General features: G+C 29.1%; 1 protein-coding gene across 1 annotated transcript; it reads left to right on the top strand.

Annotated features, from left to right (window-relative positions):
- Positions 1–16,624: 16,624 nt before the first annotated feature.
- On the top strand, positions 16,625–19,998 carry LOC113871623 (probable 1-deoxy-D-xylulose-5-phosphate synthase 2, chloroplastic). Its single transcript, XM_027508720.1, has 10 exons — positions 16,625–16,720; positions 16,957–17,118; positions 17,249–17,413; positions 17,625–17,775; positions 17,905–18,176; positions 18,290–18,563; positions 18,652–18,959; positions 19,076–19,357; positions 19,450–19,734; positions 19,852–19,998. Exons 1-10 carry the CDS (start codon positions 16,625–16,627, stop codon positions 19,996–19,998), a joined length of 2,142 nt encoding a protein of 713 aa, XP_027364521.1.
- Positions 19,999–26,581: the final 6,583 nt, after the last annotated feature.

Genomic DNA, 26,581 nt, shown 5'->3' with positions numbered 1-26,581 from the left:
ACACTCTGGTTTCTGCAGAATCTCGCTACAGCGAGACCCCCCTCGCTACAATGAGACCCCCCTCGCTACAGCGAGACTGCACCTAGAAATGTAGCCTAGACTGTCGCTCTCTCGCTACAGCAAGAAGGCGACAGTCGCATGACTTTCTCCCTAGGACCTCTTGCTACAGCGAGAATCCCCTCGCTGCAGCGAGAAAGCCCTACACCAGAACTTATTCTAGTCACGTCATTTCAAATTCAGCCACTACCCAATATATATATATATATATATATATATATATATATATATACATCCATATCAGCTCAACACACAGCACATTCAATTATAACTCAACAATCAATGCAATAAGACAAGGTAAATACATTCAAGTCATATCATTTCCAACATATTCAAACCAAGCCATTACACAATGCAAGCTTTAAATGTTGCAATTCAATTTGCAAATCAGACCTCCTCAACAACACCATCTACAATCTCCCCAACTCTTGTTTTATCTTCAGAAATTGTGTAGCAAATAGTGCTTTCAACCCTCTCTACTTTAGGCCTCTAGGGTAAGTTTAATCTTATCTCCCATACCTGGTTGTTTAATTTTGGGGCCTCCAATCATATGACTAGTTCCATTGAATATTTGCACAATGTTACTCTTACAAAGGCACACAAAACATTCATATTGCCAATAGTAATACCCTTTCAATTGTTGTTGTTGGTGACATCAATCCTCCATTGAATATTTGATGTGTGTAACGCCTTAATTTAATTCCCAATAAATAGATTTAAAAAAAATGGGAGTAATAAAATTTTCATTAAAGTGGTTCTCCATACACAAGTTCAATAAAATATTTCAAAATAAGGATGGATTACAAATTTGTATCAATGATTGTTACAGGACTTAATTAATACATCAAATTTTTAAAATAAATTCCTAAGCCCTATAGCAGTTTCATCCATCCTTCACTAGGCCCAATGCTAATCGTCTTGGTCACTTGAAAAATAAATGTAAGGGTGAGTACTCTACACTATCACACACACATAAACAAGCATAGAGTCTGACCTTGCCCATTCCACACATTTTCTAACATTTTAAATCATGCATCAATAAATACAAGGTGTTTTATTGTCAATCACATATAGGTGTGCTCACTGCACCATTAACACTCATCATACAACATCTCTGTGCGCTCACTGCACACTAGCCACGCTCACTGTGGTACTGTGATCACAATTTCTCTGATGTCCTCAACCTCAGGGACTTACTCAGTTCGCAGCATGGATGGTTGCCAGATAGCTCCCGCTTCACATATACAACGTATGCAGTATTGAGCCACCCAAGCAGAGGTGTTAGTCAGAGGCCAAGTCAGGAGGAGAGTGTGTGTTCTGTGGTGCACCCACGTTCACTGTTGGTGTCACCACTATCCTCTCTTTCCCAAGATATTTTTACCGTCCCCATCTTTCCACACCCTAAGTGTATCGTTGAACCATTCACGGCATTCCAACATATTCAGACACAACCACATTTACATTCAACATACCATTACTCACTCTTTCCATCATCTCCTATTATACAGTGTCAATCAATGGCACACTTAAACACATTTCACCCACATTCACAATCACATTACACACAATCATCAAATTTTCACACAAGTCCTACCACAATCAAGTCATCCCATCACACTCAACATTAACCAACATAGAATACATTATATCCAATACAAAATATCTATCGACACACGTATTTTCACATCCTATTTACAATCGTATTGCCATATATAGTAAAATAAACAAATCTCTAGAAAAATGAGATAGGGTAGAGTCTCCTCTTATTTTGAAATGATGACCCACAACGTAAATCAACAATAAACATGCTTCCCATTGTCGCCCTCTCGCTATAGCGAGAAACTCTTGCTACAACGAGAACACGATAGTTTTTTACCTCTCTCTCCCAATGCCTTCTCGCTACAGCAAGGATCCTCTTACTACAGCGAAAACGGCATAATTTCATGCCTCACACTCAGGGCTTTCTCGCTACAGCGAGAATACCTTGCAATGCCCATATTCAACCTACATATATACATATATACATATATATTTAATCAACTCCAGCCCAGCCACAATCTACATTACTTTTCAACCACGATATACAGACCTTTTCATAATCATATTCACACATTCATACATGTCCACGTCATACACACATATACACATTATCATATACATAAATCAAACATAGAAACACATGAAAATACATATATACACTTATATTAATATATTAAAATATTATTATAAAATATGGGGCGTTACAATGTGAATTTTTCTTGTGATGGTTGTCTTGTGCAGGATCAAGGGTCAGGGAAGGTGATTGTGAAGGAGCCTAAAGTGGGCAGATTATTTCTACTTTAATTTACTGTTCCTAGTCTTTTTTCTTTAGCATGTATTGGTGTCTCAAATAATTGTGAGGTTTGGCATAAAAAGTTGGGTCATCCAAATTCATTTGTTTTATCTTATTTACTAAAAAATGGTTTATTGGGCAATAAAACTAGTGCTTCTTTTTCTTTTTCTTTCTCAACATTTAGAAAATTTTTGGCATATGTTGAAAATCAGTTTAACTCAGGCGTTAAAACTTTGCATACTAATTCGGGTGAAAAATATATTTTTGATGAACTTTAAGAGTACATGTAGCACAAAGGAATTATTTCTCAACGTTCTTGTCCATATATGTCTTAACAAAATGGCGTTTCTAAATAGAAAAATTGGCACTTGCTTGATGCCGCAAGAACATTACTTCTTGATGGTTTTGTTCCTTCTTATTTTTGGGCTAAAGCTTTGACCATTGCTATCTATTTGATCAATCGTCTTCTTTCTCAAGTTCTAGACTTTATTCTCCTTTCTTTCGTCTCTATAGTATGCATCATAGTTATGATAACCTTCACACTTTTAGTTGTGTCTGTTTTATTCACTTACCCCATATTGATCATCACAAACTTGGGGCTCAATTTGTTCAGTGTGCATTTATAGGTTATAGTACCACTCAAAAGGGATTTTTGTGTTATGATGTTACTATAAATCACTTACACATGTCAAGGAATGTGATTTTCTTTTATGATCAATATATTTTTTTTTCCATTTCAGACACCTACTTCTAATGTTTTGCCACTCTTCCTGATTTTCTTGAAGTCTCTTGTTCTATAGAATGTTTTAAATTAGGACATGTCTATGCCAGACGCTAGCCCCCTTTGCCCTCTTCCAATGCTAACTCGTCACCTGATCCTACACCTACACCAAAAGGACCTCATAGGTCAACTCGCATTTCTCGTCCTCTAGATACGTATAGGTTTACACATACTTCTCTTACTGTCACCTTATCTACCATATATATACCTACCTGCTATTCACATATCTACCTACTTTCTATTCACAGGAAATTAAGAATGTTTGTTGGGTAAAAGCCATGCAAGATGAGCTGGCAGGTACTTTAGGAGAATTATACTTGGCATATTGTTCCTTGCCCATCTTTTGTTAAACCCATTGGTTACAAGTGAGTATATTCTGTGAAGCATAATTCTGATGGTTCTCATAATCGTTACAAGGCTTGGTTGTTTGTTCTAGGTAACAAGCAGGAATATGATGTGGATTATAATGAAACATTTACACTTGTGGCTAAAATGACCACTATTAGAATTATCTTTTACCATAGTTGCCTCCAATGGTTAGTCCCTCCATCAAATGGATGAGAAGAATGCATTTCTTCATTGTGATTTGTCAGAAGATATTTATATGACCCCTCTCCCAGGCTTATTTTTCTTCTTCTGTAGGTGTGTGCAAGCTCAAACGTCACTATATGGCTTGCAACAAGCTTCTTGAGCTTAGTATGAGAAGTTTCACTATACTCTCCTTGGCTTTTCTTTTCTTTAGAGCTAGTATGACTCATCCTTATTCATTCATAAAATCATAACTGGTATTATTTTTCTTATTTACGTTGATGATGTGGTCATTACTAGCTTTGATCATGAGTCCATACAGCAACTCAAGCAGTAGCTCTAGTTTTTTTTTTTTTTAGATGAAAGATCTTAGCTACCTTCATTATTTTTTGTGCTTAGAGCTCCATTCTAAATCCACAGGTGTTTTTATTCATTAGCACAAATATGTTGAAGATTTAATTTCTATGGTTGGTCTTCAATATGTTGCTTCAGTGAACACTCCTTTGGAAGTCAATGTCAAATATCACTGTGATGCTGGTGACCTCCTTCCTAATCCCTTGCTATATTGCCAAAACACTCCTTTAGAAATCAATGTCAAATATCACTGTGGTGCTGATGACCTCCTACCTAATCCCTTGCTATTTGTCAATTGGTAGGCAGTCTTAATTATTTGACTATTACTTGTCTTGACGTCTCTTTTTGTAGTATTGCAGGTTAGCCAATTTATACACTCACCTCGCTATCTTCATTTGCCTGTTATCTGACGTATCATTTATTAGTTGAAGAGAACTTATCAGGGGTTATTTTTTCCTACGGGTTCATCCCTTGAATTGCTTGGTTACAATAATGTAGATTGGACAGGTTGCCCAGACACTCAACAAGTAATTGGTTGGTGTATGTTCCTTGACCCTGCACTCATTTTTTGGAAAAGCAAAAAGTAAGCTTGGGTCTCTAAGTCCTCCACCAAGTCTGAATAGCAAGCCATGTCTATAGCATGTTCCAAAATTATCTGGCTCCATGGCCTTTTAGCTGAGCTTGGATTTCCTCAGCCAATGCTACTTCTGTCTCTGCTAACAACACCAATGCATTTCAAATTGATGCCAATCTAATTTTTTACGAGCGCACAAAGCATATTGAAATGGATTGAGCCTTTGATAATAGTGTTATCTCTCTTCCACACATCGCCTCAACACTTAAACTTGTAGATCTCTTTACCAATGTTGTCCCTCGTCCTCATCACCAATTTTTCATACACAAATTGATGCTTCTTGACCGACCGCACCAATTTGAAGGGTGATGTTAGCCAAAGAATCTATTGGGCTATTATTGCCCATAAATGTATTTAATTCTTTCCATTATTTGTTGTATAAATTAGGAAGGATAAGAAATAAAAAATTAGTTCATTAATTGTACATGTTTAGGATTTTTAATATAGACCCTACAAATTAGAAAATAGAATAAATCTATCATTATTTGTGGTAAATGGAAAATCTTCCCATATACAAAATATTATACTATTTATTGTGAAGAAATGCAATCAGGAACACACTAGGGGGAGTCACTTGTTGGATTATTTTAATAATCTATATAGTGACTCATGTAACTTATAGCATGATCCTAATTAATGATTTAATATGATGGTTGTTAAATATAAAATATAAAGTCATTAGGAGGTATAATTAGAAATACAATTATAAGGAAACACTCCCCTCTCCTTTCAGATAAAAATAAAATAATGACTATCAAATAGGGGTTACGATTATTCTCTTCTACTTTACATTCTTACATTAACTAGAAAATAATATTTTTTTTCTCTCAACCATTAAAGAAACTAAAGGAAGAAGGAAGAGTTGGGAAAATACCAAGAGCTCAATAACCTCAAAGGGAGACCATGTCAAAGTACAATAGATTCAGGTTAGTGCTCTCTAAACTCTTGATAATTGGAGAACTTGTATGTTATGTGAGAACTATAGAATTCAAGAGAATGAGAAAAATAATTTCATAATAGTTACATCATAGATAGAAATTACATGATAGATTAAAATCTAACATCACTCAGTTAATTTCTTGTAACAAATAGAAAAAAAAAAAATTTGATACACTTTTAATGTAAATTTACATTATTAACAAATTAAAGTATATCATCATTGTAATTTTTATTCAAGTAATTATAAAAAACCAATAATTCTATACATTAAGCATAAATATTAAGCATACGTAAAAGGATAAAACCTAAGCATAATATCATAAGTACTGAGTATTGTTATAATGTCCTTTAATCAAAATTAGAGTTTCATTAAAAAATTTGCAATAAAAAGTTTCTATTAAAGACTTGTAACTTGCTAGACATGTTAAAATGATTGAATATGATATTTTTATCTTATTTTAGATGTTTATTAATTGAGAAGATATGATAGTTTATTCTAAATTATTTAATTATTATAATTCAAATTTTTATTTTAAGAAGACTAATGAGTTAAAAAGTATTAAAGTAAGATAATTTCTTCTTTCATGTTTATTCATATTTTATATATTTTTAAATATTTTATAAAAATAATTATTTTAAAAAATATAATCTTTACAAAAAGATTATATGAACATTTTTAAATGATTAATAGATTATTTTTATTTTTATTTTTTACTATTTCATATATAAGTATTTAAAAATAAATAATAATTAAAATACATAATAATATTTACTTTATAATTTGAAGAATAAATGCCTGAATAATCCCAAAGTTTTTTTATTATATTTATTCTTTTATTTTTTAGAAAGCTTTAAGAGGACCTGTGAAATCACTTTATTTATTTATATCTCAAGATCATATGTGAAAATTTAGTAGTTATTTATCTATATTTTTTATTTTTTAATTAATATTTGTTTACATATAAAAAATTACAGCCTTTTATTTTAGAATAAATTTATGCATTAATACTTCTAAAAATATTTTTGCCACTAAATTATTTTTTAAAAAGTATTGTGACATTCATACAAAGATTTTTTTTTTATTCAATTAATATTTAAAAATACAAACATTTATTGATTTTCTCCTTTCGTATTAGACCACTTTAATTATTTTACGGTGATGTTTTAAAATTTTAAGTGATTAATATAAGACTATTACTATGAAGTCCATAAAATTTAAAATATTTAAATACATTTATTACATAATTTAATATAAAATAAATGTGTATGTAATTAATTTTTATCATTAATGATATATTTTATTTATTTATTTTATTACAAGGAAGAGAAAGAACTAAGGACGATAAAAAAATATTCCTACACTTGACCTAACAAGGCTAATCGATAGGTCAAGGGAACATCTGAAACAATTATAAGGTGTTGAGCTTGGAAAGCACTTTTTCGAGCCAAGTAATTAGCACCAAAATTTCTTTGCTAAGTATGTGACAAAGTTGTATGGTCTAATTCTGACCAAATAAACCTCTAATAGTGTATATAAGTGCATGATAGGTTTAATGTTTCAAAGGAGGAGAATTGATCAATTTCACCACCTTTAAACAATCGAATTAAGTCATAATATATAGAAAATAACTCAATAATGATGTTATTAGTAAAGCCTAAGTTGACATAAAAGCCTTGAATTCACCGACCATTTGAATTAAAATAAACCACAGAAGTAGAGGATTCTGAATTACCCAATGAACTACCATCTACATTAAGAGTGATGTTTTCTCTGTTTGAGGCAACTAAGTGATCCATCTTCCACTAGGCATGATGTCATGTTGGGTTGGATGAAGCATGTCTAAGTCAGGCCTTATACAGCTAATCTTTGCCACTATATATGGGAAGGACCATATGTTGCCCTCAATTGAGTGATGGCTTCTATCCCGCTAAACCATCCACAAGGTAAGCACAGATTAGTGAGCTCTGATCATAACACCATATTGGAACCAAGTAATAATATCATCAACTTGCATGAAAAAAGACACAATATGGAAGTCCATGACCGCCTAAATCCTAATGGTCCATATGTTGTCACGAAGACAATGAAGTTTGTCTTCCACATACAAATGGCACCATGAGCCAAGAGGAAAGACTGTAAGGTTCCTACACATTTCTCTTGATTTGTGAGGATAGAGTTATTGAGAATAGTCAAATGAAAATTTTTATACATTTTGAAATATGTAATTTTTAGACCCAACTCCACTTTTCTTGTTGGGGAGTAATTGATTGCTTGATAAGTCAATTATAACGGCTTCTCACAAAGTTCTGACCATCTAAATTTTGGTCCCAAATCCAAGTGTTCTCATTATTACCATGTAAGCAATAACAGAGTGGGTTAATAGTCTCTTTCACCTCAATAGGAAGAATGGTGAACAATGAGTTTAGGTTCTCTGAATACTATCTCATACGTTAGTCACAGTGAAGTCCAAATCATGGTTGTGAACATAGTCAACCTTATGACATATAGGCTCAACAGGGGTATAGTTTTTAAACTAGAAAAAGGCAGAACTAGTGCTTGTCTTTTTAGAAAATTTATGCTTTCCAAGCTTTATTTTTTCATTTCAAAATATTTTATTAATGATATATTTTTAAAAAAGTTGTTAAAAATAGTTAGCGTCTGACATTTTAGTATCTGAAATATTAAAAATATCACATTAATTCTTGACTTTCATCTTTGTCAGGCATTTTAGTCCCTGAACCTAGACACCGTTAATAGATAGTGTTGCAACTAGGCGGTTGCAATGGTATGGCAAAAAGGTGTTTAAGAAAAATATCTTTCAAGAATAAAAATATTTTTTTAAAAACCAGAAGAGTCACCACCAAAGTTTATTTTAAGAAAACCTTGGAAAAACTGTAAAATAATATGATCTTTGAAACCAAATATGAGTTCGGGAGTCATGTACATGTAAGAAATGTATTAGCACCCTACAACGTTTGTTTAAAAACGATTACCGAAACTTAATTGTGCAAATTCATTTTAGTTTTAAAAAATATTTATTTAACCCCTAAACATTAATTATTTTTATTTTAGAAGAAGAAAAATTATTTATTGAAATGTTAACTCAGTATCCTAAAAAAAGAAAAAAATTATTTTGAAAATTATTTTGACTTTACATTTACATGTAGGAAAGGTATTAGCACCCTACAACGTCTATTTAAAAACGTTATGCAAAATTAATTGTGCAAATTTATTTTAGTTTTAAAAAATATTTATTTAACCCCTAAATATTAATTATTTTTATTTTAGAAGAAGAAAAATTATTTATTGAAATGTTAAAACTTGGTATCTTAAATAAAGAAAAAAATTATTTTGACTTGATGGGTATGGTTCCCGCTCCTACGTATCCCAAAGTGTAATGGAGAACTCAAAGTCATGTAGTTCTATCTGCAAATTACGAAGTTGGTTGATTAAAAGTAAGTTTAGTAAAGAAATTTTATTTTGAGATTAAAATTAATTTATAAGATAATATGTTTAGGATACAAGATAACGCGGTTATACATGTATCTTATGAGAAACATACAGAAGGTGTAGGAAAATCACACAATTATATTGCAAATCGGTAAAAATATTTTATTCGTAAATAAAGTATTTAAATTTTAATTTTGATTATGATTAATGTTGAAAGAAAATTTAAGATAACGCAAGCTATATATAAATTTCTTATAATTTATTGGATAATCGAAGGTAATGTGAATCACACATCAATGTTGCAAAAATTTGTATAATAAAATGAAGAGATGATTGGTTATTTAATTTATCAAAATTAAAAATATGATTTAAAAAAATTTAAAATATGAAATTAATTCTATTTAGTGAAAAGGATAAATATATTTGATTTGATTAGAAAAATTATTTAATAAAAAAGATTAAAACTTTGTTTGATAAATTTAGGTTGTATAGAACTTAAGGTAACATTGGTACACATAGGTTCTAACAATTTATAACACGTAAAGGTAGAGTTGTTACACATTAGCATTATAAATTATTGTGTTAATAAAATAATTTATATTTAAATTAATTGATTAGCAAAATAGTGATTACAGAGAATACATTATGATTGATTATTAAGATAATTTTACAATTGATTAAATATGACATATGATAAATTAATATTATCTAAAGCCTCGATAACATAAGTACACGTAAACTTTATCAATTTATAACATACAATAGTAAAGAAGCTACACGTTAATGCTACAAATTAATGCAAATATTATATTATATTATTTACTTATTAAATTGAAAACATTATTTGTTCATCATCAAATATTCAAAATTATATGATACAGTAAATGATAATAATACCAAATACATAAAATAAATAAATAAATTAAGATGCAAACGATGAAATAGCAAAATAAATATATAATATATATTAAGATTAAGTCAATTATAATCATTCTTTATTATTATGCTAATTATGATTACTTAGAAAAAAAAGAAAAAAAATCAATAAATGAGGTAAAAAATAAAATTAAAAATTAAAAATTAAATAATAAAAATAAATAAATAATAAAATCTTGCATTTGTGATAAAATAAATAAATATGAGAAATAAGAATCTTATTTTTTAAAGGAAAATAATAAAAGTAATTTGAACTAAAAATAATAATAATAAATGCTTAATAATAATAATAATAATAATAAATGCTTAATAATAATAATAATAATAAAAAAAAAATAAGTAAAAATAATAGTACTAAGTTTAATCAGCCAACTTTATTTAATACTTCCCTTTTTTTTTTTTTAACTCTTATTTAATATTTGTTATTAAATCATTTAGATTAGAAAGAAAAGAAAAGTAAAAAAAAAAAAGTAACATAAGGCAAAATTTGATATGATTTGATAAGTGCAGGGCGTATGGGATATTGCAGTTGAGGTGAGATCCCGTAAAGCATCGAGTCTCACATTTGCTTTTTTTTTTTTTAACATTATGTTATAGTTTTTAAATAAATAAAAATTATTGTATAACTGCATCGAGCATCTCTTTTTATCTCACTTTTGCATCCACACATAGCAAAAAAAATAAAGCACTGTAGTAAAAAATAGATGTAAGTTTTATGCTAAAAAGAGAAGGCAATACTTGGACTCGCAATAGAAGATAGCAAAATTGTAGAAACAGTTTTTCTCTTCTTCTCTTTCTTTTATTTTAGATCTTCCTTCAAAGAAATTTGTTGTTTCCTTTAGAAGATTTGCCCCCTCCTCTAAATATTTTTGAAAATTTATAGCTGCTACTTCTAAAATTTTTTCGCTCCCTCTCTGAAAACTAGTTTTTTTTTCTCAGATCTCTCAAATTTTCTGAAAAATTTTAATGCTTCCCAATCTCTTCCTACTCGCCAAAAGCTCCCCTCCTCAGATCCCTTACTTGTATATTTATATGAGTCATTTAGGGTTTTTTGCAAAATGCCAAAAGTTCTAAGTTTTCCTTTCTCGTGCTTAAGAACTGGTTTTGTTATTGGGATAGAAGCTTGTGTAGTGCAGGCTTCTGTTTTCGGGAAGCAAAATTATTTTTTTCAAAAATTTTTCATTTTTCTGTAAAACAAATTTATTATTTTATTTTTCATATTTTTTTAAAAAAATAAATTTAGAAGCAAGAAAATTGATTTTCACAATAGTAACAGAATGTTGACATGTCATGTTAAGTAACACATGTGACAACTCAGTTGGCATATACAGTAACATTTCATGAAATGAAAAAATTATGCCCTAATTACCTTAACATTTTAATCCCTTTCCATCGCCTCTACGCCTCTAGTTAGGTTCCTTTTATTATTAGGGTTCTTTTTTTTCACTATTGAGGTTCCTTCCTTCCATTGTTAGGGTTCCTTCCTTCCTTCCACTATTGGAGTTTCCAGCATTTTAAATAGCTACTAATAACAATAGAAACCCTCTTATGAGTTCATCTTCAAGGTCATCATTACAACAAAATAGAAGACAAAATGGTAAGGCTTGCTATTGTGCGTTGAGAGCAATTGTTAAGAGTGTAAAAAATAGAAACTAATCTTGGAAGATTGTTCTTTGAATGTCCTAAATATATAGTAAATATAAAGTTGTTTTAGTGTTATGTTCAATTGTCTTTTCTGGAAAATTAATTAACTTCTTCCATATGGTGCAAGTTGATGAGTATTGCAATTATTTTGCTTAGGTTAACAATAGCACTAGTGTGAAGGATAGTCTTAATGTTGCTAATCAAACAACCTCTCAAGTAGCCTCTCCCCTTGCAATAGCTTTGGATGACATATTTAGATGTTAAAATTAGGACATTAAAGTTCTTTGTGTAGCTACTATGCCGTGCACCCAATCTCAATATGGAACTAAAGTTACACATTGTGGTATAATTATCTCGTAGAGCTAACTTAAAAGAGAATGATCTATTTTGCTTTACTTAAAGAACACTTTAGTTATTGTCTATGACCAACATTTGGTTTATATTGTCATTTTTTTTCCTGATGTAATAACTTAAAACATGATAACTAAATGGAACCTAAAACATAACAACTACATTAAGTTGGTGAAACTCAAAAAATAAATTGTCCAAATAAAACAACTTATACATAATACACCCTTTGTTCATTCAAAATAATAAAAACAAGTAACATGTTTATTACAAATCATTGTTAAATCCTCAGTACAGGTGTTGACATGAATTGTTGAGCCTTTACAGATCATCTTCCTTTTCATTAAGTGAAAATGGTGGTTGACTTTGCTAGGAACATTTGTAACATATAACCTTTATCTAATGGTTAGTTTAGACCTAATTCTATCTTGTTAATTTTTCTACTACTACATTTGTTAGGCCTTTTTTTTGCAAGTATAGTAGAAGACTACTTATTGTGTTAGGGCTTTTTTCTTTAGGTATAATGGAGATCTACTTTATTGAGTTGTTAATTGAAACTTAAAAATCTTCTATTTTTTTGCTTTTTCAATACAAGACAAGAGTGTTTGTAGTGGTGTAGAGCTCCACCATATGAACACTTAAACTTTTTCTTTTTTTAAATTGTTATAAGTAGGAAAATAATCTCATAAAAATTAATTTTAAATTTTTTTAAAATTTAAAATTAAGTTTGATAATTGTATTTTAGAAAAAAAAAAGTCTCTAGAATCAACAATTTGAGAAAAATTATGTAACAAATCATTTTGCTGTCGTCAATTTCAAAATACATACATCATGTATTTATTTATCTTCTTATCAAATAAAAAATTTACTCATTTATATATATATATATATATATATATATATATATATATATTCAGTAAATCTATATTATATCTCATCAAAATTAATTGTCATGTTACATGTGCATAATTTTAAATTATTTTATTTTGTATAAAATAGAAAATAATCAAGACTTCTCTTATATGTAACTCATCTAGTGGCTTTTAGACTCAAACAAGTTAATTTGAGAAACATATTTTTAAAATAGGAAAATACAAAAATAAAATACCAAAAATAGTAATCTGAATAATAAAAATATAAAAAAAAAGGATAAAGCAAAATGTACAATTCATGACACATGTCCACTCTTAAATGTGGCTCATATGGAAAGGGGAAGAGAACATAAAAGTACTAGGTGTTACATTTAAATATTAAAAATAATATTTTAAAAGCAATTAAAAATACATATTATGTAAGGATGTGAAATATATATTTATATGTGTTAATTTTTAATTTATCTATTAAAAACATCTAAATTTATCAATCTTTGGAAGTACTATAAAATTTTTCTTGATATAATGATAAAATTTTAAATGATTAATTTAATAGTTTATAATTTTTAGAAAATTAAGCAAATGATTTACTTTCTTTTTCTTCATTTTATTATTCAGCATAAATTAGTAAAATATTATTATTATCTTCTTAAATTTCTTAAACAGAAATAAAAAATATAATATCTTATTGTCATTGACAGTGGTAAATAATTTGAAATGATAATTGTAAAATAAATCATACAAATTCCTAATACATTTTTAGTTTAACTGTATGAATTTTCTATAAAAAAAGAATTTTATTAAAACTGAGAACATTCACATCATAATAAAACTATTTTTTTTTTCACACACAAACTTTAAACTTAAGGCAATTACTTAAAATAAATTAAGATATACTATTTCAACCAATAACATATTGGTATCCGTTCCTAGTAATCAAACCATTAATTTTCTTTTACTCCATACTTATAAAAAGCAATTATTGTTCTAGCAATCTTTTATTTTTGTTAGATTCAAACGATATCTTAACTATCTAAATTATACATCCTTCAATCTCTTCAAAAAGTCAAATCATTTAAGGGGATGTCAAGGTATTGCCTAAGTTAATTTTATAGTTTTATACTTTTATTGTAAAATCAGAAAATGATTTTTAAATAAAATTAAATCTTAATTAAGTAATTTATTTTTAAAATATTATTTTTTAATCTTTATAAATATTTTATTCCATTTTAGTATTATATTAAAAAAAATTAGTCCCTTGCTTAAGACTAACATTATGTGCATTTTGTATTTCTTAGGAACTATAAGTAAATAAAATTTTTCTAAAATTGAAAATATAATAATATTTTTATAGGCGAATTATTTAAGTAAGCCTAAAATTAGCTAACTTCAGTTACCTGCCGGCTGCCGACCCTCCCTTGGTACTTGCTTTCTGTCCCAAGCCATACACACTGATACTTCATAATTATAATTTATAAGTTCGAATTTTGTATTATATAAAATTGTTGAAGCATCTGATTTTATAACATTGTAAATATTCTTAATTTAGATAGAATTGTCTCTTATAACAAATCTAAATAAAAAATATTTTATTAGCATTCATGTTGTAACTTATGAATAGATTGATCTATATTTGATAAAAGTAGGATAAGCCATTTTAACAAGTCTAAAATAAATTAGATCAGACAAATAAATAAATTAATTTCTAACTTAAAATGCTAATTATGACATTATCTTTACCAGTACTAGTTAGACTATGCAATGAAATATATTAACTTCAGGTATATAATAATTGGCTTTTGAAGATATATTTTATATTAGTTTTTATTAAATGCTTATTGAATATTTTAGAATTTTATATTTTTCTATAAAATTAAAACGAAAAAAAATAGAAATCTGATCTTTCCGAAACTATTTTTAATTAGATTGAATTTAATAAAATTTAAATTATAAATTAATTAAATAGATAATAAAATAAAAACGATGAAATTAATAAGATGTAATTTAACTCACAAATACTTCTATTTCATTCCTTTCGCACCAAAATAATTATATAAATTTTATAATTAGACATTTAAATAAAATGATTTCGATAAAAAAAATATGTAAATATTGGTTATATCACACATATAAGATAAAAATATCTAATATAACTATTTACTTAAGATTGAAATTTATTTTTGTATAATCCAATGTATAAACATTTATCAACACACATAATTAAACTTTATGAAACGATTTTTTATTCTTTTCATTTCTATTTGATAATTATATACAATATTTTAATATGTAAAAAATTAATAAAATCAATTAATAAGAAAGACAAACTTGTCTTCATTTAAACTGAATTTAATTTTTCATGAAAATTAACCTTTATTAAATTTTAAATTTTAAATATAATATGATATAATATACCAAAAATATTAATTGTTAAAAAAATAATTCATGCATTTGATAGGAAAGAACATTAGTTCTATTTATAATTTATTAACACAAATTTTCAACCTTTATATATAATTTGTGAGTAAAAATTTAAAAAAATGTTTATAAAACTTTCTTATACACAAATATTTTTAAGATAAATTATTTTTTCCATCATGTCATATATTTTTTTATATTAATCATTTTTAAATTTTTTCATAATTTTAATTCAAAATTTGTTTCTTCATTTATTTTTATATAATAAAATACAATATCTATTATTAAAATATTTTTCCATAATATTATATATTTTAATTAATTATTTAAAATTTTATTTCAATTTAATAATATCAATAGTGACTTCTGCTTTTATCCTATTCAACATTGTCGCATTTATTTCGTATAATTTCGGTGATGAAATTTTTGTACTGTATAACGTATCTCTATAATACAACTTTGGCGGCGGATCCGATCCTTTCACCAAAGCATATGTTTAGATTGACTAATTTATATTAAAATATTATATAATCAAAATGCTAAAACTGTGTTCTGTGAACATCAAGCAAATTCAAATATGTGTCTTTTCTTCCTTATCTTTGACGTTCTTTTCTTAAATGGTGGAGATAAGTGAATGTTACTAAATCTGAAAAGAAGACACTAAATCAGAGGGTTCATTGAACCTTTTTTTCTTTTTTTTTGTTCAAATTAAATTAACGATTAAACATTTTTCTTCTTCTTTTTAACAAAGGTTTGTATCAAAATAGCCCAACGAATGAATGAATTAATGAGATATGTTTTCAGAAAGAATTTAATTTTGATATGAATATCAGAATTAATGTCATAAGAATTAACAAATTTTAATGACATGATAAATTATAGTTGATTGTCGATCGGTGTAAAAAATATTATATTATCGCTGGTAATGTTGAAAAGAAAATGAAAATTAGTGATATAATTATGCCTAAATTTATTGTACTATTGGATTCCTTCTTTTTTGTTTTGTACTGAATTAGACTAAATATCTTAAGAAAAAGTTAGCTGCTCTGAATGCTTTAAATAAACAAAGAGTCATATAATGATAAGAACTAATTATAAAGATACAAAAGGAGAATACTAGACCCAATAAACAAAGAAATAAAAAATATAAAAATAAAATTCTTCATTCCTCTCCCACTCGTTGGTTCCTCTCTATATATTGTAAAGCTGAACACTTAAGTTTAAATGAAAGGACTACCACGTAGGTAGCTCTGGTTATTATCTAGTCTCTTACTTTCTGCATACTTACAAACATCTTTCCCAGTATTTTCTCTCACTGGTTTGAATAACCATGGCTTTCTGTGGTACCTTTGTTAAACCAAACTATTCTGTGCCTCCATGCCACAGACATCAAGCTCCAAGTCCAAACCATGGTTGCAGAAACCAGGTTGGTGAATCATATGTACATATATCATGGTTTCAATTACCCTTTATGATCTAACCATTTAACAAGACTAGACACAATCTTTGTGTGTATGATACTATGGTTTTCTCATTTCTTTTTTATGGTCCTATGTTTTGCTCTCACAATGGGTCACTCTTTTTCGTTTGGCCTGCAAAAGGCCATGATTTTTTTTTCATGATGGTGCAATGATGGCTGATGTGTGATTGTGTCAATGCCAGTTGTGTGTGAGAGCTTCAGCAGATGGCTCAGGTGATGGGGAAAGAAATGTTATAAAGAAAGAGAAAGATGGGTGGAGGATCAATTACTCAGGGGAGAAACCAGCAACACCATTGTTGGACACAGTCAATTACCCACTTCACATGAAGAATCTGTCCACACAGGTGAACCGTTTAAAACTGCCAATCATTTGTCAAAGGCCTGGCATAGCAGATTCTTGTCTGTGGCTGACACACCCGTTATTTTGAATGATTTTTGTTGGGTTGTTTGTAAGATTGTGCATGTATGTGTCAGGATCTTGAGCAACTTGCAGCAGAGTTGAGGGCAGATATTGTATACACTGTCTCAAACACTGGTGGGCATCTTAGCTCAAGTTTGGGAGTAGTGGAGTTAGCAGTCGCTTTGCATCATGTTTTCAACACTCCTGAAGACAAGATTATATGGGATGTTGGCCATCAAGTTAGTCTTGGTTTTTTCTTATTTGCTCTTCTTTTTTCTAATAGAAAATTAAAGAAAGCAGAATAAATGTAAACTGTATTCATTTAGAGAAATTTGCTTTTGTAAAAAGGTTAAAATTTTAAATTTTTGTTACCCCTTTTAAAATTTTCCATTATTATCAAGGGTTATGCTTATTCAATGTGTAATGGTCTAAGAAGTAACCAAATTGCAGGCATACCCACATAAGATTCTCACTGGTAGAAGGTCCAGGATGCACAGCATTAGGAAGACTTCAGGGCTAGCAGGCTTTCCTAAAAGAGATGAGAGTGTTCATGATGCTTTTGGGGCAGGGCACAGTTCTACAAGTATATCTGCTGGTCTCGGTGAGATTATTGAATCATAAGACCCAATACATTTGTTTTATAGAACAAATTTGAACATGCATGTATCTCACTTATTGAACAACAATTCTCAATGCTATTCTGTTTCTGGTTACAACAAAATAATGAAAGGCATGGCAGTTGCACGTGATCTAATGGGAAAGAACAACAGCATCATTTCAGTAATTGGAGATGGGGCAATGACAGCAGGCCAAGCTTATGAAGCCATGAACAATGCAGGATTCCTTGATGCTAACATGATAGTAATACTTAATGACAACAAACAAGTTTCTTTACCAACTGCCACACTTGATGGCCCTGCAACTCCAGTTGGAGCCCTCAGTAGTGCTTTAAGCAAAATTCAAGCGAGTACTCAATTCCGCAAACTTAGAGAAGCTGCAAAAGTAAGCCTCTCAAACTTATCGTTTTAGTAGTCAATAACATTATGGTTTCAGTGATCATGTCAAATTTCAATACCCTTTGGCAATTATTTGACTCTTAATTTTATCTGCTAAAGAGCATCACTAAGCAAATAGGTGGACAAACACACCAAGTTGCAGCAAAAGTAGATGAGTATGCAAGAGGTATGATCAGTGCCTCTGGCTCTACATTTTTTGAGGAGCTTGGCTTGTACTACATAGGTCCTGTGGATGGACATAACATTGAAGATCTGGTCACCATTTTTGAAAAAGTGAAAGCAATGCCTGCCCCAGGTCCAGTTTTGATTCATGTTGTGACAGAAAAAGGGAAGGGATACCCCCCAGCAGAAGTAGCAGCGGATAAAATGCATGGTGAGAAAGGGATTTTTTATAATATTTTAAACAAAATCATGATGAGAAATTCTAAAGTATTCTCATACTTTCTCACACACACTGTTAGGTGTTGTCAAGTTTGATCCAAAGACAGGTCACCAGTTTAAGTCAAAATCTTCTACACTTTCATACACCCAATACTTTGCTGAGTCTTTGATAAAGGAAGCTGAAATAGACAAAAAGATAGTGGCCATTCATGCAGCAATGGGTGGTGGTACTGGCCTAAATTATTTCCAGAAAAGGTTTCCCAACCGCTGTTTCGATGTGGGGATAGCTGAACAACATGCTGTTACATTTGCAGCTGGTTTAGCCGCTGAAGGCCTCAAGCCATTTTGTGCTATATATTCATCATTTCTGCAACGTGGATACGATCAGGTGAGCCAATATCATTAGATGAAAATAGGATAGAATGGTTTCTTCTTTATGTCATTTCACTAGTAATTACCTGAAATAAAACATTCTCACTACTATGATCTATATTGGATATGAAGGTAGTTCATGATGTTGATCTTCAAAAACTACCGGTTCGATTTGCTATGGATAGAGCTGGTTTGGTTGGAGCAGATGGACCAACCCATTGTGGAGCATTTGATATTACTTACATGGCTTGCTTGCCCAACATGGTGGTAATGGCTCCATCTGATGAAGCTGAATTGATGCACATGGTTGCAACCGCAGCATCTATAGATGACAGACCAAGCTGCTTTAGATTTCCTAGGGGAAATGGAATTGGAGCCATTCTGCCACTCAATAACAAAGGAACCCCACTTGAGGTCAGCATAAGTTACAAACAGATATTTTCCAAGCTTAATTCTCAATAGTTAAGTAATAAAATTGATTTTTTTTTTTTTTTTGGGTTATGTAGATAGGAAAGGGCAGAATTCTGGTTGAAGGCAGCAGAGTTGCTATTTTAGGATATGGTTCTGTAGTCCAACAATGCCTTCAAGCCTCAGAAATGCTTAAAAGGCTTGGGCTTTATGTGACAGTAGCTGATGCTAGGTTTTGCAAACCTTTGGACACTGATCTCATTAAGCTACTAGCTAAAGAGCATGAAATACTCATTACAGTGGAAGAGGGTTCTATTGGAGGTTTTGGATCACACGTTTCACAATTCTTAAGCTTAGCTGGTGTATTGGATGGACCTTTAAAGGTAAACCTTCCTCTTTGGACAAGTCACTATCTTCATGATTTCCTTTTCAGATTGTTATTCCTTCAGATATGTCCCTTATTTGTGCACTTCTAACTCCCCTTTGAGATTTACCTGCAGTGGAGAGCAATGATGCTTCCTGATAGGTACATTGAGCATGGATCACCAAACGATCAGATTGAAGAAGCAGGGCTTTCATCAAATCATATTGCTGCTACAGTATTATCTCTTTTGGAGAGGCCAAAAGAAGCTCTTCTGTTCAAATAAAAACACAAAATGGAATAAGGGTCTTGACCTGGAACCTGAAAGATGCATCTTATTCTTGGAAAACTCCAATCGGCATTGTGATTGGGAGGAAGTTGTAAATAGCTACAATAGAATTGTTGGAATACTGATCTGGGTTGACATCTTCTGGAATTCAAGTCTTGATGCTCCATATTTTGGATTTGTCAGGAGCAAGAATCATAAGTGAATAAAGAAATGAATTTATTCTGGCAACGTGTACTCAAATAACCAATCAGGGCACTGTAGTGTATGTACATATTAATTATATTACTGTCATTAAAACATTACATATACCATATTATAAGCAGTCTAAAATCATGATTGCCCAATAAGGAAAATTAAAGTGCGCCACTCTGGTAGCAAAACAATCTTTCCCTTATCTTAGCCATAAAGTTACATGATCTAAATTTGCCATCAATTTTCTGAAAATGAACGGTCAATTCATAGACCTTAGCTTGACGCCAACTACAAATGTTGTACTACATTATCAAAATCAAATCAATTCATGCTGGATATCCACTAAAGATTTAACCATGATCACCAATAATGTTGCCATCAATAACACCAAACAATATAAGATTCGTCCAAATCACAAAACTAAAATAGATATTTGAGCCATGACTTACATAAGATATGAGCGCTGGAATCTATTGAAGAAAAGTATAGTTTCATCTCCTTCTGGTAGAGTCCAGTTACATCTTCACTGGTTGAATAACATAAAGTAGGACCCTTTACCACAAGTTGAGAAATCATACAGTGCTTGTTTGTTTGGTCATGGAAAGAATAACTTATCTTGAAATTTGAACGAGGTTAATTTGCCTTTCAAAATTAAATTAAAGTTGTGGAAAATAAAATTGATTTTGAAATAAGGGAATTTTTTTTATTAGTGGAATTGATTCTCCATTTGTGAATGACAAGATTTAGGGAATGGATCTTCTCATATTTCTGTTTTAGCATGAAATATGAATAAAAAGCGGTAACTTTTTCACCTTTTTTTTATTCCTTTTCCAATTTCTTTCTTTTTCTTTCCCTCTCTTTCTCACACTCCAAATTAGACTCATCTCTCTTACACTCATTATATATATATTTCTTTCCATATTAATATAAGTTTAAAAATTTTTACACTCAATTTAAACCTTTCATTTAATTTATATTTAACGAGTTAAAATTTATTATTTTACTTACTGTTAGATGTAAGTTAAATGAAAGAGTACCGAGTGTAAGAGTTTTGTAGACTTACACTAGTGTGAGAAGATCCTACTTCTATATACACAATAGGAAAGTGACATGTGCGATGCATGGATAAATTATTATGTCATAATATGATATTATAAATAATAATTATAAAATAAAAAAAATTGTATAAAATATTTATGATAATATTTAAATTATTTTAAATTTTAAAATTAATTAATATATATTAATATTGTTATTAATAAAATTATTTCATATATTATATTAAGATTTATAATATATTTTTAAATATTTATAAATTAACTTTAAAAGTAAAAGAATTAAACTCAAATATTATTTTAATTTATAAGATTATAAATTTAAATCTATAAAATTTAAAAATACTCTTATAATTAATTTATAATAATTTAACATGTATACATACATACCACAAGATAAGGATCCATAGTAAAAAAATAAATTTTAATATTTTTAAAATTTTTTAAGACAAAAATTATTGAAGAAATAAAATTATATATCTTATCTTACAAAATTATATAGCATACCATTCAAGGATAAAAAATATTTATTTTATTGAATAAGTCTATTCTGTGTTTCTGAAATCATTATCATGTATTATAATTTAACCTCTTATTATTGAATCATATATTTATTACTTAATTTGTTATTTTAAAATATAAAATATAAAATATTTTATATATTGCATTAAGACTTACAATATACTAAAAACAGATTTTGTAAGACTAAAACTATTGAAAAAATAAAATAAATATTAACTATATTTATAAATACTAAAAACATATCTTATCTTAAAAAATTATATAGCACACAATTTAGAAATAAAAAATATTAATTCTCTTATGCCTAGCAAATATGTCTGAGCATTATATATATATATATATATATATATATATAATTTAGTTATAAAATAATTATAATTAAATATAAAATTTATTATTTTTAATATAACAGAAAGAAAAAAAATATAAAATAAAAATTTTGATTATTTTTTAAAATAAATTATCTATTAAAAATAAATTTAACAGTTAAAAATAATTCATATGTGACTTTAAACATTAAAAATATTATTAATAATAATTTAATTATAAATTAATAAATATATTTATATGTCACATAAATTTGTTTATATTGTATATTAGTATATAATAATATTATAAATTATAATTTAAAAATAAAAAATATATAATAATAAAATTATATTATATTGAATAATATTAAATATAAATAGATTGAAAAATAAGATAAATAAATTTTCATATGCAAATTTTTATATACTTTATATATTTTAAAATTTCAATTAAGATTTAAATAGAAAGTAAAAGAGAAGAATAATTATATTGAATAAAAAAATAAATTCTTATATCAATTAAAATTATACATGTTGATATAATATAAAATTTATGAGTCACATATAAAAAATAGACAAATATTATGACAAATATAAAATTATACATGTTGATATAATAATATTTAAACTCTTTGAAAGTTTAAAATTAATTAGTATAGGTTACTATTATTACTAATAAAAATATTAGTTATTTGAAAGAAAGAAATATTAATGAAGGACTTAAATCAAAGTGTGATAAGAATTTTTCTAAAATAACTTAAAAGTTAAATTCATATATTCAAAATCTTGTTTACTCACATAACATTGGAAGAGAATAGTACAATGGTTCAAATATATTAAAATATCAGCAAATAACTTTATAACTAAACATTAAAAAAAAGCCACATATAAATAAAAATGAAATTAAATCCGTATAAATTAAACATTTAACTCCTTTTTAATGATGACCTTCTTTAAAGGCTTAGTCCTTGAATCTTGTGTTTGTGACTCCTCAACAATTGATGGACTCATTTCATCCTTATTCATTACCATCTTATAGGTTGCTTGGGAGTAGGAGCTACTTCAACAAAAACTATTTGGGAATCCTAAAACAATGTAAATTATAATCAATATTTAAACCAATATTTTTTAAAATATTGTTACTCATTTGAAGTCAATTCATTTACTACCTTCTTAATATCAATTATTTGCTCATCTTCAACATTACTCATGGTTAAGCGAGCACTTTCATTCAAAGTCTTCACGCTTCAAACATAATACAATTTTTTTTTTTAGAGATTTGACAATAAATAAATTTATCAATTGAAATTTCATTTCAATTTGAAGATGATTAAATTAATTCAAAACAAATTACAACCTTCAAATTGCCAGCATTTTGAGTTGACAAAGTATCTCTGAATCTTCTTCTACTTCATCATCGTTCCATTAATATGCAAGATTTAATTATTTTATTTTGAAATCAAAATTTGACACCTTTATTTCAATCATTAATAATTTTAAAAATATACCTTAATACCATGCAATGACTTAAACTAGTCAATTAGATCAACACTATTAACAAATTTCTTAATATTGTATGAAACCCAATTGGCATTTAAATTTACTTAAGTAATTTTAACTTTGAATAGAAAGAACTTGAATAACATTGTATCAATCTCAGGAGGAAATCCATTAGTCACATTTGCCTATAAGAGTAGAAAGCTATTTTAAAAATATTATAGATTAAAACAAATATAAAAGATTAAATAAAATCAACATCAACACAATCCACCTCAGTCATCTCTGTTTTCAATTGTTTTTCAAACTTTCCAATAAACTGTGATAGGCGATTTTCAAATATTGTTAAAGAAGCAGATCTAGTAGAATCTATAACATTAACATGCAGCTTAAACCTAGAAAAAAATAATTGGTCATAAGTTCACTAAATATTTTACTAAATTAGTTTTAAATTGAATATATAGTTTATAAGTAGTAATGTTTATACCTGGGAGTAGGAATGATATATTTCTGGCAATTTTCACAAAAAAACTTATGTCCATTTACTTTCAGCTTCTTGAAATGCTTGTTACATGAGTCATATTGTCGTCCCTTCTCATATTCAATTTTAATAACTTGGGCAAGAACAACAACAAATCCAACCTTTTCAAAGTGAAATTCAAATTATGACTTTTATAGATTTTAAAAATAATTATATGCATTTTACTTCATTATTTCAATACAAAACATATGTAACGCCTCAAATTTTGTAATATAGTTGATTATTAATATAAATGTTTGCGTTGACTTTTCTGTGTAGTGTATTTATATTTGTAGATGATTGGACTGAATTTTGGCTAAGTATTCTGGTGCAGAGTGTTCTCGCTGCAACGAGAGATGTCTCGTTGTAGCGAAAGGGCACTGGGAGAGAAGGATGAAACTGTTGCCTTGTCGCTGTAGCGAGAGGTCCCTCGCTGTAGTGACAAAGCCACAGTTTGGAATGCATTTCTGGGTGCAGTCTCGCTGTAGCGAGATTCTATAGAAACCAGAATGCAGTTTTGTATGAGTTTTTCACTGTAGCAAGGGAGGCTGTCATTGCAGCGAGGTCCCCTCGCTGTAGCGAAAGTGTCATGACCAGAGAGAATTTAAAAGGGGTTAGGGTTCGAGAAAGGTTATTTTCTCACCTTCTGATAAGTCTATAATTAGGCCCTCTTTTATAGCCCATTTATTCATATTTGACATTTATTTGAATTGGGTTTTACACTAATTTAGTTGTTAATTGAGCAGTTTGATATAAAGAGGTCACGAGTAGATTTTGGGTACATTTTGGGCCCAAATGAATGGGTTTTAATGCCTCACAGCAATAAGCACGCCCGGTGAAGCACAGGGGTGCTTCGATGATATGCACGACTGTGCTGCACCATCATGCACGGCTGTGTTTTCTTCTGTTAGCCAAACTTACCAAGTTCAAAGGAGTTAAAACTTCTATAAATAGAGGGGAGAAAGCATCGTAAAGGGGACCGTTGTTGAGCATAGATTTACACAGAGCCTTTTCTTCAAGATTTTGGATCATTTCCACCTTTCTCGCAGGATCGTTGACATATCCTTGGCAGAACTTAGAGCTTCAAGTGACCATACTTGAAGATTGAAGATTCATCTCCTATTCTAGTTTGCTTTACTGCTTCATTATGGATATGTTATTGATTGCTTTAGTTCTTTCTTTATACATGAGTAGCTAAATCCATAGCTAGGGCTATAAGAATTATCGTTTATGACTTTATGGGATTTTGATATTTGAATTTAAATATGATTTCCGCTTTGTGATTAGAATTTATCTTATCGTTTCTTATTTTTAACCCTAATTAATTACATTGTCAGGCGATCGTACCTCAGGTAATTAATAGATCTATAGGATAAAACGAGACGAAAGATTAGGTAGACCAAACCGATCTTCATCTTCTAATCGTTATTCAATTAACAAATTCATAGGCTCTTTAGGCTTTTTCCAAATTAATAACCTGCATGACCATTGGGGATATTAACTTAGAGAAAAGAATATTAATGCTGTATGACCATTGGGTATTAATAGTATTAGTATGAATGATTAGTAATCACTAGGAAATCAGATTTAGATCCAAATAGAAAAATATCATAAAAGATTGAATGAGAACACCCATACGCCCTAGGTTCCTCTCTGATAAAGTTTAACCAAAACGTGCTTTGTATTTCTTGCTCTTAGTTTTTATAATTAATTTTATAAGTTCTTGTTTTGATTAATCTCGCATATTTGAAGCTCAAAAAATTAAATTAGAAAAACTCTTAGTAGTTGATAAACAATCCTTGTGGGACGATATTTCGGGAACTTAGTTGAAAACCCTTTATTACTTCTCGATGGCTATACTTGCCCTCCGAACAAGTTTTTGGCGCCGTTGCCGGGGATTGATTTTTCAATATTAAGAAAATCTTGAATTCAATTGATTTGAGCAATTTGTGTTTTGTTTTATTTCATTTTGTTCATTGTTAGATTTTATTTATTTATTTATTTATTTTATTTTATTTCGTATTCATTTATTTACATTTTTTTATTTACTTTTAATGTATGCTCACTCGTTCTAAGTGTTTTACAACTTATTTGTTTGATCCAAAAATTGAAAGGACAGTTCGTAGACAAAGAAAAGAAGTGAGAGACCAAAGAATGGCAGAGGGAAAGATATCGATCCAAGATTACATGACGCCCAATGCCAGAGGCACTCCTGGAAGTATCGCGGCACCTAACGTGGAGGCAAACAATTTTGAGTTGAAACCATGGTTCAGAACTCCATACAATTTGGGAGCATGCCTAACGAAGACCCCAATCTGCATCTGACAAAGTTCCTCCGATTGACGGACACCATAAAATACAACGGAGTCTCCAACGATGCAATTCGACTCTGCCTGTTTCCATTTTTAGTGTCCAATTCCATCACAACTTAGGAGGATCTCACTTAACAGTTCTTGGGAAAGTACTTTCCTCCATCAAGATCTTCC

Source organism: Abrus precatorius, unplaced genomic scaffold (assembly GCF_003935025.1).
Source record: "Abrus precatorius isolate BTA unplaced genomic scaffold, Abrus_2018 Scaffold7, whole genome shotgun sequence".
NCBI lineage: Eukaryota > Viridiplantae > Streptophyta > Magnoliopsida > Fabales > Fabaceae > Abrus > Abrus precatorius.
Note: the sequence above shows the minus strand (reverse complement) of the source record. Positions and strands in the feature narration are given on the sequence as shown.